We start from the raw sequence: 14070 nt of genomic DNA, 5'->3' as shown, positions 1-14070 counted from the left end.
CATGCACGTTTATGCAATCCAGTGCGATTTCAGCCCATTCAAATGAATTGCACAGGAACATGAATGGGGCTTTCATGCAATTCAGGTGTGAACCAGCCTTTAGAAATATATCCAAACCACTAACACATTATGATGTGTTTGTGTCAGCTGTGAAAGGTGGAATTGTCTCTCTTTTGAGAAGATCTCTGCTCACTTCCTTTTGTGTCACAAAGACAAATGAGCAAGTGAAGGAAAATCTAACTCTTTCACCTCCGTCCAAAGCTAAAAAAAGCTTTGTCTGAAGTTCTACCATAAGGCCTTGTTTACACTTGGGGTTCAGGGCATTAAAAACCTGCAATTTTGTGCTGCATTTTTAGTACCCCTCAACTGCTTCCCCCCCTGTTGCTTTTGAGGCAGCAGCCAGGGGTGTACATGTGCTAAAGGTGCTGCAGTACTGACCACCAAGTATGACTGATTTAAGTGAATGGGGCTGCGTTGCAACCTCGCCTAATGTGCACAGTTGTCTGGCTATTAGGGGGTTAAAGCAGGAGGTGAGAAGGCTTTCTGTAGCTGTCTGAAGAGCGATCTGAACGGAGATCGTGCTTCAGACAGCAAAGCAAGTCTAAATGAGCCCTAAGAGTTATAATCGAGCCCTTTTAGGCTCTGGTTAACTCAAAAGCCGCTGTTGATTTTTCCGCACAAAATAGGAGTTGCTCTTTCCACTTTTTTTTTTTTTTTCCCCTCAAAAGGTGATGATAAAAAAAAACCAAACATGTTATACTTACCTGCTCTGTGCAATAGTTTTGTTTAGAGCATATCTGATCTTCCTCTTCTCGGATCCCTCGCCGGCCACTTGTTGGGGGGGGGGGGGAGATATACAGTGAAGGAAATAAGTATTTGATCCCCTGCTGATTTTGAATGTTTGCCCACTCACAAAGAAATGATCAGTCTAAAAATCGAATTGTAGGTGTATTGTAACACAGAGAATAGCAACAAAAAATTCAAAAGAAATGCATGTCTAACAAATTATGCACTGATTTGCATGTTCATGAGGGAAATAAGTATTTGATCCCCTATCATTCAGCAGGATTTCTGGCTACCAGGTTTTTTTCATACAGGTAACAAGTTGAGATTAGAAGCAGTCTCTTAAAGGGACCAAAGAGCTGTCCAAGGATGTCAGGGACAGGATTGTAGACCTACACAAGACTGGACTGGGCTACCAAACTATCTCCAAGCAGCTTGGTGAGAAGGTGAACAGTTGGTGCAATCATTTGCAAATGGAAGAAACACAAAACAACTGTCAGTCTCCCTAGGTCTGGTACACCATACAAGATCTCACCTTGTGGAGTGTCAATGATTATGAGAACAGTGAGGAATCATCTCAGAACTACATGTGAGGATCTTATCAATGATCTCAAGGCAGCTGGGACCACAGTCACCAAGAAAACAATTGGTAACACACTACGCCGGCAAGGATTGAAATCCTGCAGTGCCAGCAAGGTCCCTCTGCTCAAGAAAGCACATATCCAGGCCCGTCTGAAGTTTGTCACTGAACATCTGAATGATGCAGAGGAGGACTGATTGAAAGTGTTGTTGTCAGATGAGACCAAAATCGAACTCTTTGGCATCAACTCAACTCACCGTGTTTGGAGGAACGGGAATGCTGCCTATGACCCCAAGAACACCATTCCAACTGTCAAACATGGTGGTGGAAACATTCTGCTTTGGGGGTGTTTTTCTGCTAAGGGGACATGACAACTGCACCGCATCAAAGAGAAGATGGATGGGGCAATGTACCGTCAATTCTTGGGTGAGAACCTTCTTCCCTCAGCCAGGGCATTGAAAATGGGTCGTGGATGGGTGTTCCAGCATGACAATGACCCAAATCACACGGCCAAGGCAACAAAGGAGTGGCTCAAGAAGAAGCACATTAAGGTCCTGCAGTGGCCTAGCCAGGCTCCAGACCTTAATCTGATTGAAAATCTGTGGAGGGAACTGAAAGTTCGAGTTGCCAAACATCAGCCACCAAACCTTAATGACTTGGTGAGGATCTGCCAAGAGGAGTGGGCCAAAATCCCTCCTGAGATGTATGCAAACCTGGTGGCCAACTACAGGAAATGGCTGACCTCTGATTGCCAACAAGGGATTTGCCACCAAGTACTAAGTCATGTTTTGTGAAGGGGATCAAATACTTAAATAAAATTGGATGTTTACTTGTGAGCCACTAGGAGTTTTCTTTCTATATATAAACTCTATTGTTAATTAATATCATGCATAAGCAATAGTAAAAAATATGTGAAAAATATATAAATAATAAAATATTACCAATTAATTACGAATTAATTAATTAATTACGTGCTAAAATTACTCTTAATTAAATATTAGATCGCCAGGTACTGATCGCACCCTCTCTAGGTGTATAAGTGTTAATCAAAAATGCCAGTGGTGTACCGCGCTCTAATATATTCTACCTTATGTGATATAGTGAATTCATAAGTGTACCACCGATAACACTGTTCAACAAATTTTTATTTTTTGCCAGTTTTGGAAACAAAAGGATCCATTTCTTATTGAATTTCACATTCTGAGTTCAAATAAAACAATGAAATTTGTCAATTGGCTCTAGTTTTTCTGTAAACGGAAAGTTTTCTACTATAGGCGTAATGACTACATAATGCACAATAATTATATAGATAGATGTCTTTCCACAAATATAAAGCAAGTGATATTGACTACATAACAAAGCCTAAATGGCATAATATATTGCATAGGATTACCAAGAAAAATTATAGGCATAAGCTAAGTTGAATCATTTTAATACTTAGGATTCTCACTAGTTTTGTCTTCAGTTTGTGTCGGTTTTGCTTCTCTTGGCTTTTCTCTTGTATTCGAGGAAAGGGCTATCTCTTACAACTGCACGTGACTACACGCTTCAGGTTCTTCCTCACTTGACTCAACCACGAAGGATTCTGGTGCTTTAGGAATTGGTAGCCCCTCTCCATGAGGAACTGGACGTATTGCCGATGGAATATTTGGATAGTGCACAGATAACTTTTTCTTCTTATTTAGCCCTTTTACAATTGGAGGCACCATACAAAAGTAACAATTACTAACATGATCTGTTGGCTCTCTCCAAATCATTGGCACAGCGAAAGGCATAGATGCCTTTTTTCCATTCAACCATTGCTCCAGTGCCGTCCCACAAGAATTGCAGCATATATGTGGTGCCCAGCTCTTGTCCTGGTCTCCTATCTTGCAGCCAAAATACAAGTTGTAGGCTTTCTTAATCATTCCTGTTATCCTCCTTTTTTGTGAGATAAAAGTTATTTCACCGCAGATATAGCAGAAATTATCTGCTTTATTCACACAAGTTCGAGGCATTACTGAGTAGCCTATATAAGCATAAAACGAAATGTAAAGACGCTGTCGAACTACAATCAGCTACAGATACTGCAGCTTTTATGCAGTGAAGTGATGCAATTAAAGGCTAATATTGCATCATCTCAGTATACATGCAATTTTCTATTGGTCACCAGTATCAATTGCACAATATGCAGCTGAAGTTGCATCATAATTTTGAATGGCTTACGTCATTAGATGGGTGAATATATCATGGAAACTAGAGCCAATCAACATTTTTTAGGGTCATTTTCGTTTTCAGCACCCCAAAATTATGTAAGATTAGCTAATTTTATGCCCAAAACTTTTTACCTGTTGAACAGTGTAATCAAAATAATTGTAGTAGAAAAACTACATCCCCCAGAGGAAGCTACGAGTCCCTGTAGCGTAACGCGTAGGGGAGGGGCGGTGACGTCATCACGCATCCACAGAGGAACGGCGAGTATACTCATTGAAGGCAGACACATCTGCTAGGCTGATCACAGTACGATCTGGATACATTTCATGTAAAGCGCTACTTTGTCTTTGAAAATGTGAGTGGGAAATCTAAGCACAATAAACAATTGAAATCCCAGATAAGACACTATGTTTCTTTTCCCTTCTCTGTATGTTCCATATATGGAGGACTAAGCCAAGCAGCCAGTGGAGAAAGTGTCACTGAGAAGGCTGTGCTGAGGAGAGAGGAGAGAGAGGTTCACACAGTGGACACAGACTTATCACACTATCCAGACTGAATATTAAAACCATCTCATTTATACAGAAGGAACTGTCATTCCCACTGCAAATATTTTTGATATTTTTTATTTTTTAATTTTTATTTTATTTTTTTATTTTTACTTATATTCTTCATTTTTCGTTTTTTCACATTGATTAATTAATTCAATTTACACAAATCATATATTTAACTATAACTAATTGATGTAATTATTTTGATTATTGGCGGGATCAAATACTTATTTCCCTCATGAACCTGCAAATCAGTGCATAATTTCTTAGACATGCATTTCTTTTGAATTTTTTGTTGCTATTCTGTCTCTGTGTTACAATACACCTACCATTCGATTTTTAGACTGATCATTTCTTTGTGAGTGGGCAAACATTCAAAATCAGCAGGGGGTCAAATACTTATTTCCTTCACTGTATTTGTTCGGGCTCACTCCTGAGCTCCGCTGGCTGCATCCATAGACAAAGACAGTGGGACTCCTAATGGTCAGAATAGGTGATAAAAATTTGTCCTGTGTGTGCAGGAGGCTTAAGATACCTTGCAATGTTGATTGAACAAAATCCCACATGAACATTGTGGTTTGCTTTGCCAACACTCGTCATCAGCAGGCTAGCATACTCAATGAGGCTTATAAAGTATGGTAAATAGATTTTCATTCATCCTATAGATGGCATGAGAAAAATCTAGCTGTTTTTCCCAGCCACACTATAAAGCATGGATATTGCCCCAGTGGCGGCTGTCAACACCTGAAGAGTGGCTGCTTGGATGGAGTGGTCGTTGGCCAACAATGTTCCAGCCAGCTCCTTCAAATTTTCCAATTAAAAGATGTTGGGGAAGAGGATGGTGGCAGGGCCACCCACACGGCAAACTTCATCTGGTTCTTAAGTGTGTGCCCAGCTAAGGTTGCTTTCACACTGATGTGTTTTTGCTGCATATTTACCTTATGAAAATGCAACAAAAACATAACTTCTTTAAATCCAGTGTGGCTCTTCACACCACTGTACTGCGGGTGTGTTGCGTTTTAAAAAGTTGAGTTTTTGGTGTGGTTTTCAAAACTGCGCCAAAAACGCAGCTGCCCATTGAAATAAATGGAAAACGCAGTTGCATTTTTTTGTTGCGTGTCCATATTTCCCAAGAGCATTTTGGAAGTCAGCAACCTAGAAAACGCGGCAAAAATGTGTGTTTGCTCTGTTTCTACTGCAACAGAGCAGTGTAAAGGCAGCCTAAATGGTGAAATTAACCATTATCTGCTGAGACCTGTAGCATGTGGGTAATATTTTAGAGTATTCCAGATAATAAAAGACTTTTGCCGATTTGGTAGTTTTTGTATGACTGATATTTGTACATTTTGGATACTTTTAAGCCCCTTCCACATGGGGAAGACTCCTCAGCAAGTCTGATTGCTCAGTGGGGGATCTGTCCGCTGATCCCCACTGAACAGGTGGATGGCTGGTCCGTGTTTGTTTGCCTCGCTTATGCAGAGCAGACGCAGACAAAGCCCGCTCTCCTCTATGGGCAGTCGAATGTAAACAGACCGACTGTCCATGTACACCCGACTGCCCTCAGATCCGATCTGCTAGATCCGTCTGTTTTTATTGGATTGGATGTTCGCGGGACACAATTCAATCTCTTGCTTTTGAGCAGAAGGAACAGATTTTATGTGGCTCAGAAGAAAACAATGTAACGTTTGAATCACTGTGCAGTATTTCATTGTGGAATAGAGCCAGACGCTGTTGTACTTGGCTTGTAAATATTTAGTCAGTTGATGTAAAAGCTCATTCACTGTGCAGGCTTAAGCGTCTTAATGTCTGGATTCCTAGGTGTTTTCTGCTGCACGCATCACACTCAGAGTAGTAAGTAGGTAAATGACAGGCTATAAGCTGCATGAATGATGAAGCAGCTTGTGTTTCTCTTAACATGTCATTTGTTTTATGAAATCTCAGTGTGTAGTGTACTTTTCAAATAGTGTATCACTGTCCTGTGGTGAGGCTTTATACATTTTAGTTCATACTATAATGGCTGATTTACTCCCTCGCTTTTGAAGGCAAGCAATTCATGTGTAATAAAAAAAAGGTAATACGTAATGTAGTGTAGCCAGTTCATCCTGGGGTGTTTCTGTCTGGACTTGGTATTACCAATATCTGAAGATGTCAGTGAGATTCTGACCAGTCTGGGATGTTCTCCAGGGACTGCAGTGCTCTCACTTGGGTCCCACCCTAACATTATATATTTTTTTTTCTATAAGCTCATCCGTGACGTTGCAGCTTCCTTTACTGCTGCAGGAATGCTGACAGTACTGGGCTGTGCCTGTGTGCACCGTGGAGTCCTATTTCTTTCACTCTCCAAGCTGTATAAAAAAGCTTTCTGATTTAGTTCATATCTCCAAGAATGCTGCTGTTCTACTTTCCTGTCTTATCTGATACTACAGGATTTGTGTTCTGAGCACAGATCAAGAAATAAGGTTAATGCTGCTTTATAATTTACTAGCATTGTTGTGGAAATGTGACAGATCTAGTATATTTAATACAACAGTTGTTACTATTTTATGCTTTGCATGACTGCATACAGAGGAAGATGATAATTTTTACTGGGCTCACAAGCTGAGTTTGTATTTCACTTGCCAGTGTTTGCCTCATATATTTGCAATGGTTAATTTTTTTTCTGTGTAACTCCTTTTATAGGCTGGTTCAGGGACCATCATCATGGCATCTGGAGTATCAGAATTTAACCGGACAGAAATTGACCGACTCAATGAGATTAAGGGGCATCTGGAAATTGCCTTACTGGAAAAACACTTCCTGCGTAAGTACGGTTTATTCTTCACTAAAGATTTGTTGTGAGGAGTATCCTACATATATGATTAGAGATGAGCGAAGAAATGAAAAATTCGATTCGACTGATTCGGCGAATTCGTGGACAATATTCGATTCGAGTCGAATAAATTCGCTGTGAATTTAACTTAAAAAAGGGTGTTTCTAGGCTTCAGAGAGACTTAATATTAGTGCAGAACACTGTACCTTTAATTTAAATGCCCTTGGAGTCTGCTGGGGAAGAGAAATAATACTGTCTGTCAGTATGACATGCAGATGAGTGCCGTCGATCTTAGAATCACTGCACACTTCACTCCTTTGGCCAGTCACGGGGCCAAAACCAGTGTTTGGAGCCACAGTGTGGCGGTGGAGGCAGCAGCAATGGGAGGCCATACAGCAACCTATGACAAAATGGAAACCAGCAGGAGCGTGAGGAGACCTGAAAGTGGCACATGGCAGAGTGGGAGCAATGGGAGGCGGTACAGGGACCCAGGTCACACTATGGGCCCAGCAGCAGCGTGACCAGGCGGTACGGGGGCCCATGGCCGATATGGGGCTTGGTGGCACCTATGGAAGGCCTGTAATCTGCCAGCAACCTATGACAAAATGGACAACCGCAGGAGTGTGAGGAGATTTCAAAGTGGCACATGGCAGAGTGGAAGCAATGGAAGGCCGTACAGGGACCCAGGTCACACTGTGGGACCAGCATCAGCGTGAACAGGCGGTACGGGGGCCCATGGCCGATTTGACCTCATTCATCCCATAGTCCTGCCGACTCACGAATAGCGTGGCCTCCTCAAAGGGCCTGAGCAAGCGCAGGTGTCACACATGAGCTGCCAATGGCTGACATCTAAGTTACACAGGGAGTACCTTTATCCGCTTTTAACATCAGGAAATCTGTGATGGCCTTTAGCTGTTCGTAAAGGCGGTCTAACATATGTAGGGTTGAATTCCACCTTGTTGCAACGTCACAGCATGAGGAGTCGGTACGGGGGCCCATGGCAGATTACATGTCTGGCAGCAGCTATGTGAGGCCCGTAATCTGCCTGCACCCTATGTCAAAAAATTTAACACACCAGCAGTGTGAAGAGACCTGAAAGTGGCACATGGCAGCAGAGTGTGGCGATGGAGACAGCAGCAATGGGAGGCCGTACAGGGACCCATGAGAGACTCTGGACTTGGCAGCAGCATGAGGAGGCGGTATATAGGGGCCCATGGCAGATTAGGGGCCTGGCAGCAGCTATGTGAGGCCCGTAATCTGCCTGCACCCTATGTCAAAAAATTTAACACACCAGCAGTGTGAAGAGACCTGAAAGTGGCACATGGCAGCAGAGTGTGGCGATGGAGACAGCAGCAATGGGAGGCCGTACAGGGACCCATGAGAGACTCTGGACTTGGCAGCAGCATGAGGAGGCGGTATATAGGGGCCCATGGCAGATTAGGGGCCTGGCAGCAGCTATGTGAGGCCCGTAATCTGCCTGCACCCTATGTCAAAAAATTAAACACACCAGCAGTGTGAAGAGACCTGAAAGTGGCACATGGCAGCAGAGTGTGGCGATGGAGACAGCAGCAATGGGAGGCCATACAGGGACCCATGACAGACTCTGGACTTGGCAGCAGCATGAGGAGGCGGTATATAGGGGCCCATGGCAGATTAGGGGCCTGGCAGCAGCTATGTGAGGCCCGTAATCTGCCTGCACCCTATGTCAAAAAATTTAACACACCAGCAGTGTGAAGAGACCTGAAAGTGGCACATGGCAGCAGAGTGTGGCGATGGAGACAGCAGCAATGGGAGGCCGTACAGGGACCCATGAGAGACTCTGGACTTGGCAGCAGCATGAGGAGGCGGTATATAGGGGCCCATGGCAGATTAGGGGCCTGGCAGCAGCTATGTGAGGCCCGTAATCTGCCTGCACCCTATGTCAAAAAATTTAACACACCAGCAGTGTGAAGAGACCTGAAAGTGGCACATGGCAGCAGAGTGTGGCGATGGAGACAGCAGCAATGGGAGGCCATACAGGGACCCATGACAGACTCTGGACTTGGCAGCAGCATGAGGAGGCGGTATATAGGGGCCCATGGCAGATTAGGGGCCTGGCAGCAGCTATGTGAGGCCCGTAATCTGCCTGCACCCTATGTCAAAAAATGTAACACACCAGCAGTGTGTGAGGAGACCTGAAAGTGGCACATGGCAGAGTGTGGCGATGGAGACAGCAGCAATGGGAGGCCGTACAGGGACCCATGAGAGACTCTGGACCTGGCAGCAGCATGAGGAAGCGGTATATAGGGGCCTATGGCAGATTAGGGGCCTGGCAGCAGCTATAGGAGGCCCATAATCTGCCAGCACCCTATGTCAAAAAATTCTACACACCAGCAGTGTGTGAGGAGACCTGAAAGTGGCACATGGCAGAGTGTGGCGATGGAGACAGCAGCAATGGGAGGCCGTACAGGGACCCATGAGAGACTCTGGACCTGGCAGCAGCATGAGGAGGCGGTATATAGGGGCCTATGGCAGATTAGGGGCCTGGCAGCAGCTATAGGAGGCCCATAATCTGCCAGCACCCTATGTCAAAAAATTCTACACACCAGCAGTGTGAGGAGACCTGAAAGTGGCACATGGCAGCAGAGTGTGGCGATGGAGACAGCAGCAATGGGAGGCCGTACAGGGACCCATGACAGACTCTAGACTTGGCAGCAGCATGAGGAGGCGGTATATAGGGGCCCATGGCAGATTAGGGGCCTGGCAGCAGCTATGTGAGGCCCGTAATCTGCCTGCACCCTATGTCAAAAAATTTAACACACCAGCAGTGTGAAGAGACCTGAAAGTGGCACATGGCAGCAGAGTGTGGCGATGGAGACAGCAGCAATGGGAGGCCATACAGGGACCCATGACAGACTCTGGACTTGGCAGCAGCATGAGGAGGCGGTATATAGGGGCCCATGGCAGATTAGGGGCCTGGCAGCAGCTATGTGAGGCCCGTAATCTGCCTGCACCCTATGTCAAAAAATTTAACACACCAGCAGTGTGAAGAGACCTGAAAGTGGCACATGGCAGCAGAGTGTGGCGATGGAGACAGCAGCAATGGGAGGCCGTACAGGGACCCATGAGAGACTCTGGACTTGGCAGCAGCATGAGGAGGCGGTATATAGGGGCCCATGGCAGATTAGGGGCCTGGCAGCAGCTATGTGAGGCCCGTAATCTGCCTGCACCCTATGTCAAAAAATTTAACACACCAGCAGTGTGAAGAGACCTGAAAGTGGCACATGGCAGCAGAGTGTGGCGATGGAGACAGCAGCAATGGGAGGCCATACAGGGACCCATGACAGACTCTGGACTTGGCAGCAGCATGAGGAGGCGGTATATAGGGGCCCATGGCAGATTAGGGGCCTGGCAGCAGCTATGTGAGGCCCGTAATCTGCCTGCACCCTATGTCAAAAAATTTAACACACCAGCAGTGTGAAGAGACCTGAAAGTGGCACATGGCAGCAGAGTGTGGCGATGGAGACAGCAGCAATGGGAGGCCGTACAGGGACCCATGAGAGACTCTGGACCTGGCAGCAGCATGAGGAGGCGGTATATAGGGGCCTATGGCAGATTAGGGGCCTGGCAGCAGCTATAGGAGGCCCATAATCTGCCAGCACCCTATGTCAAAAAATTCTACACACCAGCAGTGTGAGGAGACCTGAAAGTGGCACATGGCAGCAGAGTGTGGCGATGGAGACAGCAGCAATGGGAGGCCGTACAGGGACCCATGACAGACTCTAGACTTGGCAGCAGCATGAGGAGGCGGTATATAGGGGCCCATGGCAGATTAGGGGCCTGGCAGCAGCTATGTGAGGCCCGTAATCTGCCTGCACCCTATGTCAAAAAATTTAACACACCAGCAGTGTGAAGAGACCTGAAAGTGGCACATGGCAGCAGAGTGTGGCGATGGAGACAGCAGCAATGGGAGGCCATACAGGGACCCATGACAGACTCTGGACTTGGCAGCAGCATGAGGAGGCGGTATATAGGGGCCCATGGCAGATTAGGGGCCTGGCAGCAGCTATGTGAGGCCCGTAATCTGCCTGCACCCTATGTCAAAAAATTTAACACACCAGCAGTGTGAAGAGACCTGAAAGTGGCACATGGCAGCAGAGTGTGGCGATGGAGACAGCAGCAATGGGAGGCCGTACAGGGACCCATGAGAGACTCTGGACTTGGCAGCAGCATGAGGAGGCGGTGTATATAGGGGCCCATGGCAGATTAGGGGCCTGGCAGCAGCTATGTGAGGCCCGTAATCTGCCTGCACCCTATGTCAAAAAATTTAACACACCAGCAGTGTGAAGAGACCTGAAAGTGGCACATGGCAGCAGAGTGTGGCGATGGAGACAGCAGCAATGGGAGGCCATACAGGGACCCATGACAGACTCTGGACTTGGCAGCAGCATGAGGAGGCGGTATATAGGGGCCCATGGCAGATTAGGGGCCTGGCAGCAGCTATGTGAGGCCCGTAATCTGCCTGCACCCTATGTCAAAAAATTTAACACACCAGCAGTGTGAAGAGACCTGAAAGTGGCACATGGCAGCAGAGTGTGGCGATGGAGACAGCAGCAATGGGAGGCCGTACAGGGACCCATGAGAGACTCTGGACTTGGCAGCAGCATGAGGAGGCGGTATATAGGGGCCCATGGCAGATTAGGGGCCTGGCAGCAGCTATGTGAGGCCCGTAATCTGCCTGCACCCTATGTCAAAAAATTTAACACACCAGCAGTGTGAAGAGACCTGAAAGTGGCACATGGCAGCAGAGTGTGGCGATGGAGACAGCAGCAATGGGAGGCCATACAGGGACCCATGACAGACTCTGGACTTGGCAGCAGCATGAGGAGGCGGTATATAGGGGCCCATGGCAGATTAGGGGCCTGGCAGCAGCTATGTGAGGCCCGTAATCTGCCTGCACCCTATGTCAAAAAATGTAACACACCAGCAGTGTGTGAGGAGACCTGAAAGTGGCACATGGCAGAGTGTGGCGATGGAGACAGCAGCAATGGGAGGCCGTACAGGGACCCATGAGAGACTCTGGACCTGGCAGCAGCATGAGGAGGCGGTATATAGGGGCCTATGGCAGATTAGGGGCCTGGCAGCAGCTATAGGAGGCCCATAATCTGCCAGCACCCTATGTCAAAAAATTCTACACACCAGCAGTGTGAGGAGACCTGAAAGTGGCACATGGCAGCAGAGTGTGGCGATGGAGACAGCAGCAATGGGAGGCCGTACAGGGACCCATGAGAGACTCTGGACTTGGCAGCAGCATGAGGAGGCGGTATATAGGGGCCCATGGCAGATTAGGGGCCTGGCAGCAGCTATGTGAGGCCCGTAATCTGCCTGCACCCTATGTCAAAAAATTTAACACACCAGCAGTGTGAAGAGACCTGAAAGTGGCACATGGCAGCAGAGTGTGGCGATGGAGACAGCAGCAATGGGAGGCCATACAGGGACCCATGACAGACTCTGGACTTGGCAGCAGCATGAGGAGGCGGTATATAGGGGCCCATGGCAGATTAGGGGCCTGGCAGCAGCTATGTGAGGCCCGTAATCTGCCTGCACCCTATGTCAAAAAATTTAACACACCAGCAGTGTGAAGAGACCTGAAAGTGGCACATGGCAGCAGAGTGTGGCGATGGAGACAGCAGCAATGGGAGGCCATACAGGGACCCATGACAGACTCTGGACTTGGCAGCAGCATGAGGAGGCGGTATATAGGGGCCCATGGCAGATTAGGGGCCTGGCAGCAGCTATGTGAGGCCCGTAATCTGCCTGCACCCTATGTCAAAAAATTTAACACACCAGCAGTGTGAAGAGACCTGAAAGTGGCACATGGCAGCAGAGTGTGGCGATGGAGACAGCAGCAATGGGAGGCCGTACAGGGACCCATGAGAGACTCTGGACTTGGCAGCAGCATGAGGAGGCGGTATATAGGGGCCCATGGCAGATTAGGGGCCTGGCAGCAGCTATGTGAGGCCCGTAATCTGCCTGCACCCTATGTCAAAAAATTTAACACACCAGCAGTGTGAAGAGACCTGAAAGTGGCACATGGCAGCAGAGTGTGGCGATGGAGACAGCAGCAATGGGAGGCCATACAGGGACCCATGACAGACTCTGGACTTGGCAGCAGCATGAGGAGGCGGTATATAGGGGCCCATGGCAGATTAGGGGCCTGGCAGCAGCTATGTGAGGCCCATAATCTGCCAGCACCCTATGTCAAAAAATTCTACACACCAGCAGTGTGTGAGGAGACCTGAAAGTGGCACATGGCAGAGTGTGGCGATGGAGACAGCAGCAATGGGAGGCCGTACAGGGACCCATGAGAGACTCTGGACCTGGCAGCAGCATGAGGAGGCGGTATATAGGGGCCTATGGCAGATTAGGGGCCTGGCAGCAGCTATAGGAGGCCCATAATCTGCCAGCACCCTATGTCAAAAAATTCTACACACCAGCAGTGTGAGGAGACCTGAAAGTGGCACATGGCAGCAGAGTGTGGCGATGGAGACAGCAGCAATGGGAGGCCGTACAGGGACCCATGACAGACTCTAGACTTGGCAGCAGCATGAGGAGGCGGTATATAGGGGCCCATGGCAGATTAGGGGCCTGGCAGCAGCTATGTGAGGCCCGTAATCTGCCTGCACCCTATGTCAAAAAATTTAACACACCAGCAGTGTGAAGAGACCTGAAAGTGGCACATGGCAGCAGAGTGTGGCGATGGAGACAGCAGCAATGGGAGGCCATACAGGGACCCATGACAGACTCTGGACTTGGCAGCAGCATGAGGAGGCGGTATATAGGGGCCTATGGCAGATTAGGGGCCTGGCAGCAGCTATAGGAGGCCCGTAATCTGCCAGCACCCTATGTCAAAAAATTAAACACACCAGCAGTGTGAGGAGACCTGAAAGTGGCACATGTTTGAGGCATGATTCATGGCGGATTTAGTCAGTTGTGTCAGGAACTGGTGGTTTGAAATCCAGACTAATCCACGCCTGATTCATTTTCACAAACGTGAGTCTCTCCACACTTTGGGTGGACAGTCGTGTCCTCCGCGGAGTTACAATACCTCCTGCCGCACTAAACACGCGCTCCGATGCCACGCTACTGGCCGGGCATGACAGCCTTTCAAGGGCAAA

The 14070-nt window shown here is 47.6% G+C and overlaps 1 protein-coding gene across 3 annotated transcripts in view; it reads left to right on the top strand.

The window, feature by feature from the left end:
• GRAMD4 (GRAM domain containing 4) overlaps nt 1-14070 on the top strand; it is a 218492-nt gene that overhangs the window by 65185 nt on the left and 139237 nt on the right. For 2 of the 3 annotated variants that reach the window (XM_089684820.1, XM_089684813.1), the window contains exon 3: nt 6784-6904. In XM_089684820.1, coding sequence (XP_089540946.1) covers nt 6784-6904 — 121 coding nt within the window. Of the gene's footprint in view, nt 1-6395; nt 6564-6783; nt 6905-14070 lie in introns of those variants that run through there. The other variant, XM_089684825.1, reaches the window with a different exon arrangement.

The sequence above is a fragment of the Staurois parvus genome, unplaced genomic scaffold (genome assembly GCF_062004578.1).
Source record: "Staurois parvus isolate SC_StPar_1 unplaced genomic scaffold, SC_StPar_1.0 ptg000019l, whole genome shotgun sequence".
NCBI lineage: Eukaryota > Metazoa > Chordata > Amphibia > Anura > Ranidae > Staurois > Staurois parvus.
This window is presented reverse-complemented; position numbering and strand designations above follow the sequence as displayed.